This window comes from Centroberyx gerrardi, chromosome 14 (assembly GCF_048128805.1).
Source record: "Centroberyx gerrardi isolate f3 chromosome 14, fCenGer3.hap1.cur.20231027, whole genome shotgun sequence".
NCBI lineage: Eukaryota > Metazoa > Chordata > Actinopteri > Beryciformes > Berycidae > Centroberyx > Centroberyx gerrardi.
The window spans coordinates 19,252,275-19,273,422 of record NC_136010.1 but is presented as its reverse complement, the minus strand read 5'-3'; the positions used below and the strand labels follow the sequence as shown (position 1 = coordinate 19,273,422).

General features: G+C 45.4%; 2 protein-coding genes across 2 annotated transcripts in view; one reads left to right on the top strand and one right to left on the bottom strand.

Moving 5' to 3' along the window:
• magixb (MAGI family member, X-linked b) overlaps positions 1 to 20,682 on the top strand; it is a 37,218-nt gene extending 16,536 nt beyond the window's left edge. The window contains exons 5-20 of the mRNA XM_071898812.2: positions 1,090 to 1,254; positions 2,868 to 3,051; positions 3,273 to 3,343; positions 4,677 to 4,838; positions 5,652 to 6,186; positions 6,987 to 7,539; positions 8,646 to 8,709; positions 8,819 to 9,232; positions 11,863 to 11,931; positions 14,941 to 15,141; positions 15,230 to 15,306; positions 15,521 to 15,667; positions 16,273 to 16,411; positions 17,520 to 18,016; positions 18,080 to 18,180; positions 18,241 to 20,682. Of these exons, the coding sequence (XP_071754913.2) occupies positions 1,090 to 1,254; positions 2,868 to 3,051; positions 3,273 to 3,343; positions 4,677 to 4,838; positions 5,652 to 6,186; positions 6,987 to 7,539; positions 8,646 to 8,709; positions 8,819 to 9,232; positions 11,863 to 11,931; positions 14,941 to 15,141; positions 15,230 to 15,306; positions 15,521 to 15,667; positions 16,273 to 16,411; positions 17,520 to 18,016; positions 18,080 to 18,180; positions 18,241 to 18,616 (3,755 nt within the window). The 3' untranslated portion in view covers positions 18,617 to 20,682. The remainder of the gene's footprint in view (positions 1 to 1,089; positions 1,255 to 2,867; positions 3,052 to 3,272; positions 3,344 to 4,676; positions 4,839 to 5,651; positions 6,187 to 6,986; positions 7,540 to 8,645; positions 8,710 to 8,818; positions 9,233 to 11,862; positions 11,932 to 14,940; positions 15,142 to 15,229; positions 15,307 to 15,520; positions 15,668 to 16,272; positions 16,412 to 17,519; positions 18,017 to 18,079; positions 18,181 to 18,240) is intronic.
• Positions 1 to 21,148, bottom strand: part of fam110a (family with sequence similarity 110 member A) — a 141,791-nt gene that overhangs the window by 102,379 nt on the left and 18,264 nt on the right. The gene's annotated exons all lie outside the window — the stretch shown is intronic.

The window sequence follows — 21,148 nt, the reverse complement described above, 5'->3', positions numbered from 1 at the left end:
AGATTTCTCTGAATAATAGCATGATAGTATCATAGAATTTACTTAGAAATTTAGCTAATTAGGGTATCATGTAAATGACAAGGTGATTTATTGGCAATACTTACATTATTTTATGTTAAAGACTATTTTTCCATTCTGTATTCTTTTCCCCCTTTTTCATATGTATACTTACATCTTACCAAATCTCAACCCTGAGCATCATGGTTCAAATCATTCAAACATTCTCATCAGTGTTCCCTACTAGTTGACAACGTTATTGACAGTTTTTGTTTTGATGAATTAGGCTCACATAGTTAATGATGGGAAGGCAATCAGTTGGAATGGCATCTCTTTATGCATATTAATGTCATCAGGTGTTGCTCAGCTCTCATCTATCCTGCAGACTCCTCCCCCCATAAGGGTTAGACTGCTGCCTCTGATTAAAAGGCCTCCTTAGATTAGCATCCATAATTCATAAGAGTTTAATGGGAACAATAAATGTCATCCTCACCTTGCCTTACATGTGACATTGACAGACATATTGCTACAGCAAAGCAATCAGGAGAATCAGCAGCATCATGCATGCAGTAGCCTGCAGGAACTGCAGTACATGATGATGGCTGGCGACCTTGTTGTTGAGTTCAGTAATCTAATGTTTCCCCTCAACCCTGATCCCCATGAACCAAATGGAGAGATGGAAGTAATTGGATTTCTTCTTTAGCTGCGAGGGCAAATGGATATAATTGAGAATATGGAAAGTATAGACTGTATTTTACTGATCTCAGGGGATATATAATGCACATATTCATAGATGTGCTGTATGTATTGTGCAGAAACACCCATCAGAAATGCTCTCCTTCAGGTACAAGCCTTTTACCTCATGAACTCACATCAGATACGATGTCTGTAACATATGTTCATGGAGATTGTGTGCTGTTACTGAGCACATTTAGATTCATGACAATGGATTACATTTGAATTGCAACAGCAATGCCAAAAATACATACAGTACAATTCACTCAGTGTAGTTTACAGTACAGTGTACTCATTGCAATTCCATGTTTCAAGGTGAGACATCTTCCTCATGATCTCCCCATCTCTCTCTGTCAGGGAACTACTACGGCACCCCCCGGCCCGTTCACATCAGCCCAGAGAGCCCCCCCATCACCTACCAGGAGCACCGCAACCTGCTCAGAAACTACCGCACACGCAGCAAATCGCTCAGCAACCTGGAGAAGACTGCAGAGGAGGGCGAGAACAGCGAGGAAGACTCCGGCCTGTCAGGCAAGTGTCCGTAAACCTGCTCTATAACACAACATGGGTGGCCAAAGTGCCATAATGTAAATTTAAATAAACAGCAAAGTTATACTGAGTGGTATGACAATAATAAGTAAGAGTTATCCTGCTGGCATTGTAAGAACTGTTAAATGGAATCGGTGCATATAGGACGATATGTAGTATCATCAATTGATTATTACAGTATTATTGGTTTTCTTTTTATAGTTCAAGATCCTAGGATGTATTGATAGTAGAAAACCTACCCGTTAAGCCCTATACATTAGCCAGCAGCTAAACACTGCATTGTCCCCCTATATATAGCTACAGTCTCTGATACCCACATTAATCAATCATTAGCACGATTAGTATGCTCCAGACTCTCTGTGTGGCTGTGGCCGCATCGATTGCTGGATCACCTCCAGAGGAAGGTCAGACTGCCTTAGGGCAAGCGGGCATGGAGGTAAGCAGATAGCCCAGCATGCAGGCAGGGAGGTGTGGCAGAAAACTACAGAGAAAGCATGGAAGTGAGAGAGCAGGCAGTCATGTGACATGGAGGCAGAGAGTATTTGAATCAAATTATTTTGTTCTCCTAGCACTGAAATAGCCAGCATGCGGCCATTATAGTTTTTTTCTACCGTCAGGCAAAAACTCCTTTATTGTGGATGTGATGGGTGGCCCGCTGCACCAGCCACGAAATTCTCTGCATTATCCTTAAATGGCTGCACATTTTTTCATTGCCAGAATTCATTATGTTTAAACAGAAAGTTTGAAATCTCTACCAATGCTTCACGCCAGGACATGTTTATGAATCCATGCAAATGCAATCATGGAGGCAGTGTAGAAGAGTTCGAGAGGCGATGGTGGCAAGAAGCTAGAGTGGTGGTGGTGTTGGTGGTGGAGGCAGGTAGGAAGGCTGGGTGTTAGGAAGGTGGCGAAAGAGGCAGGGAGCCAGTGCGGTATAACAGGGTGTCTGATAAGAGATAGGCTGGCAGAGTGTGAGGTGAGAAAGGCAGCCAGGCGGGGAGCCAGATAGTTAGAGAGGTGTTCCAAACAAGCAGGTAGGGGAGCAGGCAGCCAGGGGGAGGGGGTGGTGGGGGGATGGATGCAGGATGCAGGCAGGGTGGAGTTTCAGGGAGCTGTCCAACACCCCGACCTCTGCTGAGTCATCTTCTGAAGTGATACTGTGGGGGCGGCTGGGTCCGGCAGCTCTTGGCGCGTGCAGCGGGAGTCAGGACACCCCGTCTCATGTCCAACACCTCTCAGAGCCACGCAAGAGCTCACAGCTGAAGGACAGCTACAAGGACAGCGAGGCAAAAAAAACCCTGCTTGTTTTCCTTCAGCTGGTAGTGGGGAATGCATGGTCACACTCTCTCCCTCCTGAGAGGCAGGATGAAGCCAGCCGAGATGCTGACCTCAGGTCTTTCTGGCTGTCAACTCCCCGCTGGAATTGCCAGCATCAGGTTATTACAGTCGTTTCAGATTGCAGGAGAACGTAACAATTTGATTCAGTTTTATTCTCACTTGCTGCATCGGCCCTACCCGCTCTGCTAATGGGCCTGCCGATCATGAATCAGTTTTCAACAGTATAATTTCTAACACTACCATTGCAGGAGGGTCTGCCATTGTCCCTCCTGTCCACCCGTCCCCCGGCCGGCCCCGGGGGTCCAGCAGAGGGGATGGCAGTGTCATGGAGAACGGGGGCATCGGCAGCAGAAGTGGCGCCAGATTGAGAGCTTTGATGCCTGATCACTGGGACCAGGCCTTCAGTGACCCAGGAGAGCCTTACTACATAGAGTGAGTTACACTGTCGACTCAGCCCACACAAATCCCTTCCAAATATGCTCTGAATATAATAGAGTTGCTATGCAAATTTGTCATGACTATTCATGGCAGGCAGGCTGATCTGTCTTCTATTCTGAGTGCGTTCAATTCCAATACTGTCACATCATATCCATCACTATTATGACTCTGAAGTGGGTGGCTCTTCTTTTGCTTTCTCCTTTTGTCTCTCCAAGTCACAACCCCAAGAGGACCAGCTGGCAGAGTCCTCGAGCTCCGAGCAGGGAGACAGTCTACAAAAATGAATGTGAGCCTCCTTGTTTCTTTCTTTCTTTCCCCTCTCTCTCTCTAGATAGTAATTATAGGAACATGGGTGACGCATTTAACTGTCGAACAGCCCAATGGAAGCAACACGTTTGTCAAGAAAGGAAGTAACAGACATAGCCAGCTTGTTAGTAGAGTCAAATGAGATGGAATGAGCTTTTAGTTGAACTGAGACGTGGAAGTGATTAAGGCCTAAAGCCCGGAACTGCTGGCAGAGAGCCAAGCCCACTGCTGCGGCTGGCAGGGCGGACACATGGTGGACACGTGACTGCCAACTCGTTTTCATAATTTAGTTATATGATCCGATGATAAAGGAAAAAGGGCATAATGTAATTTCTGATGTTTGTCCAATACGGCTGATTACAGTCAGTAAGAGACCCATCTGCTGTAATGCTGGGGTTCCAGCTTGTCTCACTGAGCTGCAGTGTGCTCCTCTAGCCACTAGAAGGCAATATTGCTCAGGCACAGAATTTATGTTGCTCTGGAGGGGCTTGAATCTCCATTATAGCCCGTTACCTGCATGTGAAGGGGTTACAGTAATCTGACTGCAGAAATGGTATCTGTGACCCATTACAGCTAATGAAAAATGAACACTTTTGAGATTCAGTTATTATTAATGACATATTTGAAGGAGAGAAAGGCTTTTATAGACACAAGGATCAATTTATACAATTTGAAATAATGGTTGCATATGCAACCATTGCACAGTGATAAGGGTCAATCGCTTCAAGACATCATTTTAAGAAAAAACTGTACTAAAAATGGAAGAAAAACGAAATAATTGTTTTAAATTAAATACATTTCCATAGATTTTGGGAGGCAAAGTAATCAAAACATAAATTAAAATTCAGATTACAGTTCTGAGTTGGGTCAATCCAATGGATTATGTTACTGATTTTAAGGAAGAAGTAAATAATCAGTAATGGATTCTGTTTAATGCAACCTTTCCACCCAACGCTTTGATTTGTATGCATGTCTCTTTATTTATAAGTGTTTTGCGCCAAGTGCCATCTGGCGATTGGTTTGCAGTGTTGTGACTCTCGCTCCCCTCACTCCTAAAACCCTTCAGTTTGAAACATTCAGGCGTATAAACACACAGGACAAAAACTCTGTTCATCCCACTCTGTCTCTGACACTACCCAAGTGGTAAATTAAACTTTTTTTTTTACCCCTCCATTGACTTGAGGACTCCTTCCTTGGAGGTAAGCATCATCATATTCTCATCTCTCTCTCTCTCTCTCTCTCTCTCTCTCTCTCTCTCTCTCTCTCTCTCTCTCTCTCTTCTCTCTGTTTCTGTATGTTTTTGGGACTACCAGGGTTCACAGACCAGCCTGGGGAGCTCAGGGGTTTCCCCGTCCACACACACCTGTCCAAGGGCTCCAGAGGGTTTGGTTTCAACATCGTGGGGGGCAGCAGACCCAGAGAGTTCCTCCAGGTCTACAGTGTGACTCCAGGGGGGCCGTCAGCACTCAGGACGGGTAAAATGCAACGAGGCATTCAAAAGTTATCTGAGATGTATTACTGTAAAAAAAAAACAACCTGAGATGTATAAGGTGGCTGAATCGATGGAAGAATTTCATTTCAAAACAAGATATCTGATGATTATTTATATTACCTATATTGGTATTGTATCTATCTATCTATTTATCTATCTATCTATCTATCTATCTATCTATCTATCTATCTATCTATCTATCTATCTATCTGTCTCTTGCTCTCTCTATCTCTAGCCCTTTTGGATTATGGTTTTGGAATTTTCTGATCTCTCACAGCAAGTGTATATCTCAATCAGTCCTTAATCCTAATGGCTAGCACTCTAGCTATCATCACACATGCATATGCAGTCATACACACTCAAATTCACAGATAGGCACACACACACACACACACACACGCCCATACACACAGATATTGCCATTCTAGGAACCCAGAGCACAGGCTGTCTCTGCAGGGAGGAATCTAGTTCATATCTGTTAATAGGCTGGTTTAGCGGGATTAGTTGGTTGGATTAGTCCACACCCACACAAAACACACAGACAGCGTTTCATTTGTGAACTACACTTATCTGCAGACTCATGTGTATGAGAAAGGTCAGAATAATTAAAATAAAAGTATGTACAAGCAATTGCCCAGAGTACATGCACCATGTACTAGACACAGGTCAACCAAGCATTATACAAAGATTGTGTATATAAGTGTTGAGCTGCAGGTTAGGAAAACACCAAGTATTAGGCAGGAAATGTATTGATGTTGAGATCCATATGCATCAGCAACCCTTTCTGCTCTTCTAGCGGACATCCTGGTGTACATCAACGACATCTGTGTGTTGGGAGTGTCTCACAAAGAGGTGGTGGAGATGCTCAAGTCAGTGCCTGTGGGCCTCAGTGTGGATGTGGAGGTCAGGAGGGGGTACCCCATGCTCTACAACCCCGACGGCTGTCCCAAGCAGCCCCCGCCCGGGCTGCCGGACAGCGGGGACCCCACCCTGCCGCCCACTACCACCCAGCCTCAGCCTCTACACCAGCGCCTACCTCGCCTCCCGACACCCACTCTCCAGACCCAGCACCTTAATCTCAACGGCGTCCACCACGACGGGAGCTACGTGGAGCCGGGGGTGCTGCTGGAGTTAGACGCCAATGGAAACGCCACGTCCGTCGCTGCCAGACTGTCACCGCCGTACAGACGCTCCAGTATGGGCAACGCTGCCTCCTCCCCCCCTGTGCGCCCTCCTCGCTCCCTGAGGAGTTTAGCCAGGCTGCAGTCGCTCGACCCAACGCTGGCCAGCCAGAGTGACAGCGAAGTGGTTTCTGCCATTGGCTCACACAGGTAACATCTATAGATAAGATACAAAGTAAGTTATATATCGAGAGAGAATAGTGCCAGGAGAAACTGTATTTGAATTGCATACATTTGAATTTGTCATATTCATATTGAACTGTTGAATTCAATAAAGATTTTTTGAGTAAATAAATTCCAAAAATTGAATTTAAGTTTTAACTAGTTTTAGTTTTAACAGTTCAGATTGAGCTCTCTGAGACACACATCCAGGGAATTAAGAAAAGTAAACAGGCAAAGATTCAATCCAACAATGTTGGAGAGCATATTGGTACTACTAGCAGTTTCACTAGCTATATTCCGCTTGGGAATTCATCATTACATTTCTGCCAAATGACCGGAAACCACATCAGAGAGTGTGTGTCCAGAATTGCTCAAACTTAGAAGTAGCAGTACCAGTACACTCTCCAACGTTGTTGGACTGAATTTTTGCTTGTTTGCTTTTCCTAAGTCCTCAGGTGTGTTTCTCACTGAGCTCAATCTGATTTGAGAGAACTGACTTAGAATTGAGAAAACTGAATTTGAAATTATGAGTTAAATTCAATAATTATCACATTCAATTTGAAGTCACTGCATTCAGTTTCAAATTGTGCCTTACAAATTCAGTTTCTGAATTCATGTATACATTCAACGATTCAATATGAACATGACAAATTAAAATGTCTGCAATTCAGATACATCTCTGTTGGCAATAATCTCTTTCCATAGTTCTGTCTAAACACCAAAGGTTCATCATGCACTCTACTTTAGTTATTATTTTTGATCAAAATCCCCCTCTTCTTGTTCCTCAGGGCCTCTATGATCCGTAATCACAACAATAACTCCCTGTCCGCGCCCCCTCACCCTTTACGCTACGGGACGTCCAAGTCGTCTGAGAGCGACCTGTCCACCTGCACGCTGCCCGGCTCCCGGCTGCCGCTGCCTCAGTCCCAGAGGAGGCCCTCCTCCTCCCCCGGCGGCCCGCGCAGCGCTCACTCCCGCCTCTTTAGACCGCAGACCTCCTCCCACCTCAGACCCCCTCCCACCCCCGACAGCCCGCACCACCGTGGCTTCAACGGTTTCCACGGCAACACCAGCCCCAGCGCCAGCCCCAGCAGCGTGTCGTCTCCGGGGGCGATGAGTCTGGGCAGCGGAGTCGGGAGCGGGAGCGGAGGGGAGCTGGTGCCGGTGGCCTTGGCCCAGAGTGAAGGAGGCCTGGGCTTCAGCGTGACGGCTGCCGGCCCGGGGGGCAGGATGACTGTGGTGAAGAGGGTCTGGGACAGGAAGCAGTGCAACTCCCTACAGCCAGGGGACGCTATTGTCAAAATCAACGGAGCTGACGTCCAGAGTCTCAGCTTTGCACAGGTAATAGAGAGATATAAGAGCAGATGGGAGGAGAGGGGAGGAGAGGTGAGGAGAGTAGATTCACAGATTTTTGAACACCCCTCTGCCCCTCCCATCAAATAAAACTGCCTTTCTCTCCTTGACTCATATTCCATTGGTTTACACTTTTGAACAATCCCTCACTGCGTTATGTCCCGCCCCAACATCCTGTTTCAACAGGAAATACATCAAATCAAGGAAGTAAAGATGCTGGTTCATGGCATCTTTAACAAGCATGTCTCAAAGGGCTTTATCATCATATACATACATCACTATATACCATACTACATCATATACAGTATATACATACATACTAAATAATATAGATCATCATCATATAGCCCGAGAGATGAAGACGTCGCCCTTGAAAAAGTGTCAAATATACTCCAACAAGCTCAGAGTTAGCTATAATATATTTGTATATTATAGCTGAATGGCTTAGCTCCTCTTAGGTCATCTGGGACCGGTCTGTTAGTTGTTCCCAGGGTGAAAACAAAATCTGGTGAAGCTGCTTTCAGTAAATATGCTCCCAATTACTGGAATAAACTTCCAGATGCACTGAGATGTGCTCCCACTATCAGCTCTTTTAAAACTCGGCTTAAAACATTCCTTTTCTCTGTGGCCTTCTGCTAAAGCATCTGTATGTAGATGTAACAGGTGTTATTATCTTTATTATTATTTATTTATTTATTTTATGTTTTACCTATTTTACCTATTCTTTCTTTCTTTCTTTTTAATATGTCAATTTAAATGTTGCCCTAAGTAAGTTAACTCAGGAGGATTTTAAACTCCGGACTGGTAATTACCTCTGAATAAGTTAGTGTAGAGTAAAGTTTGCCAGGGGAATAGCAACACTAGTGATAAACCTTTGGGTAAATTCACTCAAAATAAAGTTTGCTGTGTGTGGCCCTGAGCAAGTTGGCTCAGAAAGATTTTTATTGCGATATGTAAATGTGGCCCTGAGCAAGTTGGCTTAGGAGGATTTGTATGTATTTTTAATGTTTTATGTGAAGTGCATTGAATTTGCTTGTGTATGAAATGCGCTATATAAATAAAGTTTGCCTTGCCTTGCCTTGTTCTCCCTCCAGGTGCAAAGGATTCTCCAGGAACATACCAAACAGGGAGAGGTCATCTTACTGGTTTACAGAGGAGGTAAATGCATTATTCACATTCCCTGCAGACTCAACGCTTTTGATTGACAGCCCAGTTTGAACACCTGCGGCGCAAATCATCTCACAGTAATTTTCTCTCTCATTATCAGGCATCTATCATTCCTCCGTCTCCCCCAGCTCCATCCGGAGACTTCCCCCGCCTCTGCTCCGCCCCCCTCCTCCACCCGTGGCCGCAGACAGCTCCTCCCCGCCCCCAGAAGCCCTGCCTCGGCCCCGCACCTCGACCAGCAACCCTCCCTCCCCGGCCCCGGCGCGTCGCCCGCTGGTCCAGAGCACAAGCTTCTTGGAATCGATCCCAGTGACCCTCACCATGGAGCCCAAAGACTGGCTGAACACGGGCCTGGAGGACGAGGGGGACAGCGGCGCGGCTCCTGGGCCGGGTCAGGAGAGGCAGAGTGGGGAGCGAACCAGGCTGCCCCGCGGGTTTGATGTGGAGCTGAGGAGAAAGCCGGGGGAGGGCTTCGGGTTCGTCATCGCCTCTCAGGATGTGGAGAATGGCAAAGGTGAGCGCCGACTGGCCAGTGGCGGATCATATTAATATTTATAATGTGCAGCATGTGTATCAAGTTAAATGTCTGAAATACAGTAGATTTTTTAGTCTGTGAAACTGTATTTTTTCACTTAAAGGCCCAATGATGACAGTAGACGTCCAGAGTGGGTGTCAGAGTCAGACAGACATTAAACAGTATTAGTTGAACTTTTCTGGCTCAGCGGTCCAGCCATTTGGTTACCTGCCCAGGGAAAGAGGTTTAATTTGGATGCTCTTGTGAACAGATAGGCCATTAGGTAATTGCAGATTAAAAAGTGGTCACTATGGCTGTGTGCCACTGAATGAGTCATGATGTATCATCAATCCTTTTCTTGGAAAGCGTGTTTTCCCAGGTTCCCAGGTCTTATCTGCGTTGTGGAAGGAAATCAGTTTTGCCCCCCCTTGTTCTCAATGACTTTAAATTATTTGGTAGTTAATATTTCTCATAGTTCATGTTCATTTTTGCATTTTTTATCATTGAATACCCTTTTGGCTAGCTAGAAGAAAGAAAACAGAAAATTAATTCATCAAGTGTACATTTTCTGTATGTAGTTATGGTAAGCTCAATGCAAATGCACCACCCCCATAATCACCAGAAATGTATTGTTGTTGTTTTGATGGCCAAAAACCAGTAAAACTAATTTCAGGTTCTTTTTTTTGTCAAACCTTATTGTAGAAATTGAGATACCACCTACCACCCTTGTATACTAGCAGATCCCACCACTTAGCCTCTTCTGTGTTATATTACTAGATATTATTACTGGATATTATTACCTCAACTTTCAGAGGCACAACCCTCTACATAGTAAAAACTAATTAAAAAGAGTGTTAGCATCATATTGCATGCTGGTACACTAACAGCTTGGCTAATAATTTAATGCTTTTCACCTTGCCTTTGCCTTTTCCAGTTTTTGAATGAACTTGCACTGTCATCTGTGCCTTTTTACACAAACACACACACACACACATAGGGATGCACCGATACCGATACTGGTATCGGTATCGGTGCTGATACCAGGCTAAAATGGAATATTGGTATCGGAGATTTTACCCAAGACTAAAATCTGATACCGAAAGCCATGAGTAACATGTAAGAAATAAAAGCAAACTGTCTTGATTTTATGCATTTGTGGCACATAGAAGCCTGTATTTCTCAAACAGTGGGAAAAACAAGGATTTTACCTAAATAATTTTGTCCATTGGCCCCAAACTAAGGAAGTAAGCCTGCACTGTTCAGTAAAAGTAATGGATTGGATCGGTACTCAGTATCGGCCGATACTTAAACTTTCATACTCGTAATTGGTATCGGCATTGAAAAAGTGGCATCGGTGCATCCCTACACACACACACACACACACACACACACACACACACCAACAGGTTTTGCATTTGATGGCTTTCTGATTGTATGTATGCATGCATTTGTGGCTGTGTGCATGTGCTCATAAGCATGTGTGCATTTTTGTGTCTGTAGGGATGCATGCACCTACAGTAGGCTTTGTGTGCTCCTGAGTGAGCATGCGTGTGTGCTTTTGTTTACTGTGCACACTGTGTCAGATTATCGATGGAATCAATAGTCAGATTATCCTGCATGAAGCCCCACAGCCTGGGCCTATTAAGAACTAAAGCTTCACAGGTTTTATGTGTGCCTGTTCTCTTTCTAAATCACCGTGTCAGCTCCAGCCTCTCCGGCAGAATGACCTTTGTTGATAGGATGTTTTGGTCTCGCACAGCCATATCTCACACTGTGTTTCTCTATCAGCTCTCAACTGACAGAACAATGAGGCTAGTTTATGTTCTAGCTGGGAGGCGAACACATACAGCCCTTATTAGCTGTTAGTACGGCGCTTATTAATGGCAGGTTAGCCGCAGCATCCCTGTGATGTATTGCCCCCTCTTCCCTCCCTGTGTCTTGTATGGGCTGCCCTCTGTTCCATTTTGATGCGGTTCAATTTGCTTTATGGGCCGAGCTAACATACATTTATGTTGTCATGGTGAGATTAAGGTTGTAGGCCCACCTCTCTCTGCGGTGCGGAGACCCTCTCTGTTTCCTCCGTGTCCTCATTCTCCCCTGCGTCTCACCCTGTCTTGTCACAGAAACAAACTCCACTCTCTCTCTCCCCCCATCTCCCCTTTTTCCCTATCGTTTGCTCTTCTTATCTTTCTCTCTTTCTCTCCCTCGCATCCCTCTTTCTCTCTACCACTCTTCTCTTCATCATCTCTCTCACTCACTCTCTCTCTCTCTCTCTCACAAGCTCCCGCCCACTCTCTCTCTCCACACCCCTTTACTCTGCAGTAAAAGCGTTCAGTCTGGTTTTTCAAAAGATTAAAACTCTCACTCTCTCCCTCTGCCTCCTCTCTCTCTCTCTCTCTCTCTCTCTCTCTCTCCTCCCTCCACCTCCCACCTATCTCTCGCTCTCTCCATCTCTCTCTGGTTGCTTACGAGAAATGCTACGCTGAGCATTTCCCTAGCAGAGGAGCAACAGAGGAAAAGCCACAGAGGAACAACAAGCCTATGTTAGCTCCTGTTGACCATTACACGTGAATCTCAGCACCTTCGAGCCGCCCGACACGGGATTTAGGATTTTTTTTGTTGTTTTTCAGCGCATGCTAATCAAAGAGCCATGCTGGAGAGACTACAGTCCGCTTTGAAAACTGTGAAGGAGTCTAAACGTAATTATTCGCTTCACTTCTCATTTCATGTTAACCAAGATGGGGAGGGTTCTGGTTAGGTACAGTATTTCACATTTAGCTTTGTGCATGAGGTAAAGCTGTTAAATTGTGTGCTGTACTCTATGTGTAAAGTTTGATATGACACACGACTTGTGTGCAGGGCCTTCAGTGCTGTTGACATGAAAGTTACATCCACAGGCTCACACATGTTCTGGATTTCAGGTAGTTTATCAAACTGATGTTGTAATCCCACAAGTGGTAGATAGGTAGCATGTCTATTATAGCAGATAGTGGCTGGTGATAGCAGCTATAGCAACAGATGATAGTGAATTGAACAGTAATTGTGACCCCAGCCAGACCTGCAGTAGTATGCAAGATGAATTGCTCCGATGATTCGGTGATGGTTGGTGTGTTAGAGCCATTAGTGTGCCCCACACGCAGTATCATTAATGGATTTATCAGCAGTGGTGAGTTTGACATTCACTAACCTGTGCTGCTCTTGTTGCATTATGAATGATGCTGCTAAGGAATCCTGATCGAGGTGCCACACAGCAGCAGTGCTCTCTGTCTCCTCTCCCTCTCTGTCATGCAGGAGGTATCTGCTGTCAGGATGCCTGCACTGGCTGAGGCATCTGGGCTGCAGAGGGGGATTTTTACGATGGCGAGGAGGGGGGCTGTTACCACTCCTGAGCGGTGATCAGTGCAGCGCGTCAGAGGCTGGCTGGCTGCTGGGCATACTGCAGTGGGATTACTCTGGACAGGAGAACATGGAGAGCCAGAGGAAAAGACACTAGGATTTAAAGCAGTCCATTTGGATGCATCTGTGTGTGTGTGTGTGTGTGGGTGGGGTGTGTGTGTGTGTGTGTGTGTGTGTGTGGTTTGTAGATCTATGTGTGAGTGTGCCCATTTGTGCGTGATGCTGTGTGTGGCTGTGGCTGAGTACATCTGTCTCTCTCCCTCTGCATGTGTGTCGCTGGGTATGTTTGTGTGGTTTTGTGTGTGTGTGTGTGTGCGTGTGTGCGTGCAGCGGCCCCATGTGCGTGTGAGCATGGGTGTTGCATGGGTATGCATGTTTGGCAACTGGCGTTGCACTACTGATGTATTATGTATGATAAGAAGACTATTTGCAAAGCTGCCTTAGCTTTGATTTGACCTGATTGCCGTTTCTGCCTGGGTCACCCAGATTAGGCCCGGATGGGGAGATGTGTCCCTCGGCTGTGAATTATAGCCTCTACCTTTTAACTGGATGATCATCTGGATGTAACTGACTTACACTACATCTCATATGAAATATTCATAACCCCCCAATTACTAAGTATTTCATTGCGCTGTGTAAAAACAGCTTATACAGGCTATATTTACCCTGGAAGGATATAGAATGGAAAGGGAGTTATGCAGCCAGGCTCAGTGAAAGTCTGAAAATGTTTATGCTGCCTGATGGGTTACATAAGGACACTGGCAAGACACTGGAGGGGCCAGCTGTCACTGAGGCACGCCATACCCTAAGAGAGGGGTCAGGGAGAGAGTAATAGAGGGTTTACTAAGATACAGAGAGAGGAATAGATGATAGAATTAGAAATGCAAACAGACAGAGGCAGATAGATCCAACGGAAAACTGTAAGAAGCTTTTTATTTAGTGCAGGAGATTAATGGAAGCAAATTTATTTTTAGACCGCTCAATATTTTTCTCATCAACCTTAGAGATTGACCAGAGCTGAGCTTAATTAAGAGCGATGTAGTCACACAAGACTGACCTGAAGAAAGGGTTAATACTATATAACTAATTGTCAGTCCTCACATTTTACACAACATCAGCATTCACTTGTAATTTAGGCGCTATATCTCATACACACACACACACACACACACACACATAGTACACAGTGTATACACTCCCAGTAGGAGCCAGGATGGGTGATATTTTTTGGGGTGTGAGCAGTGTGGGGCCTGAGAGAAGATGGATAGTGTTTTCCCAGACAGCAGAGAAAACTGTTTTGTGGTACCAGCACAAAAATCAAAGACCTAAGTAATGCTGTGTGTGTGTGTGTGTGTGTGTGTGTGTGTGTGTGTGTGTGTGTGTGTGTCTCCTCATTACCAGTGGCATACTAATGCAGTCAGGCTGCAAGTTTGGGGAGCCTAGCTGAGCTGAGCAGAAGAAACTCTGACATTGTATAAAGTCAAGAGTAAATATCTACAGTCTGTTGTTATGTGCAGTTTGACAGGTTCGGGGTGGAAAAATAACGGTGGGAAGCTTGTGTTCGATGACAGTTTGTTCTTGAAGAGAAAGACAAATCAATGAGCATGCGAAAACGGTTCCTGGTGTGTCAGCGGATGGAGAGATAGGTTGATAGATGGGAAGATGAAGGAGAAGAGGAGAGTGTTTCAAGGAGACAGAGTGGGGGAGGTGTAAACACAGGCTACTGTGGGAAGTCATTTATAACGTAAACCCTGCCAAAAACCATCCAAAGCTTAATTACAGCTTGTTTTAGGCATTCTGGCACATGTCCTGATCAAATAAATCTTCCCCCTTTTATATTTATCTACATTTGACCCCACACATTAGTCACTGCCTTCAGTTAAGAGGAAAGTTTTGGGGCTGAAAAGAGTTCTGTGTTCCAACTGCAACTTTTTTCTTGTCCTATATAGAGCTGAACAATTAATCTGGAAAATAAATCAAAATTGCAATATGAACTTCACAGAGGCTGCAATTAATTGCTTAAGAGAGAGAGAGGCGTCCACAAGGTGGTTTAGAGCTCCAGGTAATCTGTGGTCCATGAATCAAGGACGTTATTGGTGAAAACCTTTCATCATACTTAAATTCAGCAAATCCTGCACACTGACATCTATTTTTTGTATTTAAACTATTTCAAAGTTCTAAAAAAAAATGTATGACAAGAAAAACGCGATCGCAATATTCTGTCAAATAATCGCAATTAGATTTCAAGTCAAGTCACCAGTCATTCAAGGTCTTAGTAACTGTCTCCGATGTTGTCTTCTCTCTCTCTGCAGCTGCTTCCCTGCTCCCGCACCGGTTCGTGACGGTGCGTCGGGGCAGCCCGGCGGCCCGGAGCGGTCAGATCCGCCCCGGCGATCGATTGGAGGCGGTGGAGGGACGCTCGGTGGTGAGCCTGCCTCACCGGGAGCTTGCTCACATCCTCCGCCGAGCAGGAAACACTCTGCGCCTCACCATTATCCCCCGGCCCAGCACCTGTGAGCACAGAGCGTCAAACACGCAGAACACACTCTGCATGCCCCATATCTGAATCCATAATCTAACCTTAGTCGTCCTCTCTCCCAGACTCTTCAAGCCTCTCTGAATCCACTGACTATGACCCCAGTCACAGAAGCAGGAAGGGTCATAGGTCGCGTCCAAAGGTGAGGGCAGCACCATTTATTATCTGTGCCTAAGTGAGAGAATATCAATAAATTGTCAATGCAGTTGCATCCTCTCTTCTCCTCTCTCTACTCCCTCCTATGATAATTGAATTGATTGGATTCATGCAGCTCTTGTCCAAACACTTATCCACTGCCACTGTATGATATATTTTGCAGTGATGATTATCAATCCCTTTCTACCCTCGCCTCCCAGCATGACTCCAGGTATTACAGTGTGGACCTGGACCGTGGGCCCACAGGGTTCGGCTTCAGCCTGCGAGGGGGCAGTGAATACAACATGGGCCTCTATGTGCTGGGGCTGATGGAGGGCGGGCCGGCCTCACGCAGCCACAAAATACAGGTGTGTTACTTTGCTGTATATAGTTCACATGTAGATTTGTCTGTACATTCACATTCAGTATGTAAGATGCAATTGTATGCATCTTTAACCAAGTATGTGCTTGAACTTTTCTATTCAATAATCTACAGCTCTACTAGAAACAGACATTAGGCGTAGTAAGGGTTGGGTAGTAATGGGATACTAACTGGGAAACTGTAACTGTGTTCTGTTATGTTACCTAAAAAAGTTAATCTGATAACAGATACTTGTGAAAAAATAAAGGATTACTTCTGAGAAAGTGGAAGCAAGAAACTCAGATGGCAATTTAAAGAGTGGCAGGTGTTCCACATCTTGAGGTACAAATGTGGTACAGAAGAAAATGTGTGTTTTGTAAGCAAACCTGAAATACATTTTTCCTTTGTAAATTTTCACTTTTTCTTATTCATACCTTTATACCTCACATCTGAAAGTAAACACATTACAATACATTAGTTGTGGTAATCCCTTCAATCATGTTACTGATTACAGTTTTGATGAGGCAACTGTAGCTGAAATGGAACACATTTTTAAAGTAACCTAGCCAACCCTGGATATTGTGTATGTTGTGCTGTATGTTGTGCCTGCAGGTGAGTGACCAGCTTGTGGAGATAAACGGGGACAGCACAGCGGGGATGACCCACAGCCAGGCCGTGGAGCAGATCCGCAGAGGAGGACACCGCATTCACCTGGTCCTCAAGAGAGGAAATGGCTATGTGCCTGACTATGGTAAGACTCAGAGTCTGGGAGTTACTTCAGGAAGTTGCCACCATGCGTCTGACTGTAAGGAAAGTTGTCAACACGAGATGAAAATGTATGAAAGTAACAACATAGGATATTAAAATGAAGGGAACCTCCACGCTTTAACTCTAACGGAAGCATTTTTCTTGGGTGTGTAATCTCTTTTCTTCTTCTCTGGGATAATTTTTAACAAAAAAAAACCCACTTCTCTTTTTACTCTTTGTCTTTCTTTTGGGCGATTTATCCCTCTCCCATCCTACCCCCATTTCTGGTTCATTTGATCTCTTTATTTTTATCTTATCTTCTACATTTGGCCTGTCTCTGTTCTTCCCCTCTCTGCTCTTTTCCTTGTTTCCTCTTCCTAACACTCCTTTCCTTTCTGCTCCACTTCTTTCTTCCTTTCTTTCTTTCTTCTTCCCTTTTCTCTCTCAGTGGAGCTCTCCAGCTTGTCTCTCTGTATGACCAACTCCAAGCTAGGCGAACCTTGCTTCTATGTCATTGGACGGACAGAGAATACGCGGTTGGTAATTGTTCCTGTTAGTTCTCCCATTTTCTGTCTCTCTACATCCCTCTACTCAATCCCCACTGTTGTCTTCGATTATAGTGAAAACACCTTACAGCATGTGTCACTGCATGTGTCGGTCGTCCTCATTGTGAGAGCATGATCATCTTGATCATCATCAACTGCAGTAATTGTGTAGAAATGAAAAGCATTAGGGCTGATTTCTTGCCTCCAGCACTGAACACCAACCATACTGTAGCTCTGAATGACATTCAATAGGCCTCAGAATATGAAAGCACATTAAATCGTTAAACCCAGGAAGTGGCATTACAGGCAGAATGGCGCTACTATACTGATAATCAGATCTGTGTTGTATTTCTAATGAAGGGTTTCCTGAAGGCTGCATTAAAAGAGAAGAGCAGCTGTTGTTATACAAGCTGAACTAATGCAGCTCTTACAAAAATACACTTTTCGGAGCTCCCTAATAACAGATTACATAATGCTCTCTGCCAGAGATCTTGCTCTCTCTGTCTCTTACCTGCCTCTTCAATCTGTTTTCTCCTCTTCTCCCCCTCCACTTCCATGTGCGTCCAGGCCGTGAGCGCAGAGTCACCTCCCCCTCCTCCCCGCAGCACCCCGAGGAGCAGAGTGTGGCTGCAGTAGACCCCGCCAAGCAGGGGGGGCGCAGCTCCAAGCAGAAGAGAAGGAGCAGGTCCTCGAAAGGACGGGAAAAGGGGAAAGCAGACGGGAGGAGACGGAGAAGACGGCACTCGGAGGGAGGAGGAGGCTCGGGGGTGCGGAGCCCCGACTCCGAGCGCAAGGAAGAGGAGGGCGGACGGGGCGAGGGGTCTCAGGTGGCCCGGGACAGGAGGCGGAGAAAAAGAGGAGCTCAGAGTTTACCCAGAGACGCCCTCAGGAATTCCGATGATAACGACAGACGCAGAGGGACAGCGAGGGGGAGGAAAAGGGAGAGGGGGAGGAGGGAGAGGAAGAGCAGGAGCGAGGAGAGGGTGAGGAGGGCAGAGAGTGAGGAGCCTGCGCAAGAGCAGGAGCAGGAGGAGGAGCAAGAGGAGGAAATTGTTGAGGAGAGGGTGGAGGAAGAGGCGGAGGAGACGGGGGAGAATGTGGAGTTGGAGAGAGGAGAGAGGGAGGAGCTTGTTATACTACCCATTCCTAATCCTGACCAACGGCTGCCCAATCCCAGACTAAACTGGGGGGAGGAGGAGGAGGAGGAAAACTGGGACATGGGAGCCGAGTACAGGGAAACGCAGGAAGCCAGAGAGTGGGAGAGCGAAGGTGTGAGGGAGCGAGAGAGGGAGTGGGATGGTAGGGGTGAAGACGGAGAGAGCGAGCGGCAGAACGAGAGGCAGGGAGAGGATGATGAGAGGCCTCTGCCAGGCCTTTTTGGAGTAGATCCTGTGTCAGAGAGAAAGCCCTTCTCCTTCCTCACCTCGGCGCTGTCCGCGGAGCAGCTGGAGGACGCTGAGTCAGAGTCTGGAGGCAGCCACTCTGACGGCAGCGTGTCGGCCGCCAGCATCTCGGGCCTCTCCCAAGCAGACGGGCGGAGGGCGGCGGTGCTGCCGGGCCCTTGGCTCGCGCCCAGTCGGCAGCGGGTGGCTCAGGTCGTAGAGGAGAACAGGCTGCCCGGGAGACGGACGGGACGGGGAGGAGGGAGAAGCGCCATCTCTTGACTTTCGCAGGATGTAGGGCGCGCAGTAGCTGAATGACACCGTCTCAGATTCTGTCGTTGTGAAGGCCCAGCGGTCAGTTTCACACTGTTGTAGCTCCGCTTGTTTTCTGCGGCCGCCCACACCACCAACGCTCATGTTTTTCTCTCGGCCACTTTGATATCTATAAAGTAATATTCTTTGTGCCTTTTTACAGCTGACTTCTGGCTGTTGATATTACATGCCAATGGTGATCATTTTAATTTGTAAATGGTGGGGCCAACATAGTAAAGTGAAGTCTATTTTACTGGTTAAATAACAACAATCACAGGCATTCTTGCCCTCCTTATGTTGCATCCCTCTCTTTAATTTTGCAGCGTGTGTGATAGACGTTTCCAGGACAACAAAAGGTGTTGCAGACACCTTGGTTTAACCTAGTTCCCGTCCCTGTCTGCCTCTCGGTGGTGATTTAAGCTACTTTAGCAGAGCGTCTTCCTCTCTGAAGTTCCCCCTACTGTAGAAAGATGGCATAGACATTCACTTATACCTCATGAAGATACTGAGCAATAATAATGCAATTGTCCAAGACTATCAGCCATCCATATCCACCATGCCATGTAGATATGGTTTTGAGAGGAAGGGGTGGTACTATATTTGTACAATATCCGCTTCGTGTTATCCTTCCATGTGGACACTTGCCTAGACTCGTAATGTTGTTCCATGTATCTGATTATTTGATTGTGATGAATTTCAATGCAAATCCTTTTTGACAGCAGGTGTGAAATCTATATTCTGTAAATATTTGTAGAGAAATAAATGACAGAACCTATTGTAAATACTATACTTACTGGAGCCCAGCCCTGATTTGTATAATTATAGTGTGATACATCATGATAAGCCTATATACAAGATACAACATATGCTACCCATTCATATTTATCATTGTGTGACAAGGCATAAAGTGAAAATTGATATATAGCTTTTGTGACGGCTCAAAGTGTAAACACAGACTAAGAACTATATTGTATCCTGCCCATGTTTTCATAAAATGAATGTTTTGTAATATGCTGCTTGAGTGTGGATTAGGATGTTCTGTGTCCTATGTACCCTTCTTCAGAAGTCAGCAAAAGATGCCAAAAGTATGCATCCAGTGTGCATATTTCCAGTACTGTTAATATTGTGTATCTGGGGTTGGAACAAAACCACTATCTAGATTCTAGAAAGTGCTGTGCCCATAGTGCCACGTACAGTTGCCTTGGTAACACAAACCACTTTATCCTAACCACTGATTTTTCTTACTGTGAAAACCCCTGCTCTGAGGTCTCTAATGCATGAGAGGTGGGTGGGCCATTTAGTCATTTCAGTCATGCCATAGAAGGATCTAACTGTAAATCCACAAATATAACATATAAGGTTAAGCCTCTGCAAAACCTGAGCTCAGTGTTGTATCTGAGATGACAAAATAGCACATTGTTTTGTTTTGCTCTCTTTTTTAACATTCTGTTTTGGAAAAACAGGAGCCAATCTGTCTAGGTGGATACTGTGAGATGTTATTTTTCTACAAGACTATCTTTTTTGAAGTACTCAGGTTTTCAGATACTTTGCTCTAGATAAGCCATTAGGAAGAAAAGCTACAGAGTGACTTCACACCACTTTCATACCACAGATTGGTTCTAATTATTTCACGTGCTGAGGCCATGCTGTGTTGATTCCTTATGGCAGCATTAGGAGACCCTCAGACTGGTGGAAGCTTCTGTGCAGCTCTTATTTGTTACCAGTCCATAGTTATCTAAAGGTCATGATGCTGTGAAGTCATTCCTTTCATTTTTATCCAAATTGAACAAACCAGAGAAGTGAAATGAGCTGCTTGGTGTGCCCTGCCCATTAGTTTTTATTGTTATGCTACCCAGAATGGCACAAGGTAGTAGGTAACCAAACCAACATATTTCCATTTCCCAACCAATGACCAGTAGAGTGTAGCTTGGTAGCCTACATGAGACTTATTTTCTAATGTTTGCTAATGTTCTTTTTTAGATTTTCATTTCCCAAGGGAGATATATGGCTATAAACTGTAAACAAGTTCTGAAAAAATTGCAAATAAACTGCTGGTGCAATTTTCTCAGCGGTCCTGCATGTTTTTCTTCTAGCCTGTATTACGTTTGAACAAGACAAGACCAGCTGCTATAACGGACAGTAGATGGCAGCAAAATTATATTTAGGGAAAATAGAAGGATTTGGTCAGAAGAAAATATGTGTGTGTGTGTGCGCGCGAGAGAGAAAGAGAGAGAGAGAGAGAGAGAGAGGGAGAGAGGGGGGGGGGGAGGGGGGGGGTGTTGAAGGATAAAATTGAAGAACATTAGCAGAATGTGAAACGCAATTCATGGTTAAGGATGAATGAGCCATGAGTGAGAGAGTGAGAGAAGGTAAAAGGCTGATCATTTCGCCACAAATAAATTATTTACCCGGCTCTTTGCGAGAGCAGGGATTTCACATTATGCCATGCGGGCTCCCCGCTCTTTCTAATATTAGTTTCCTATACTGTACAGCAGAATAGCC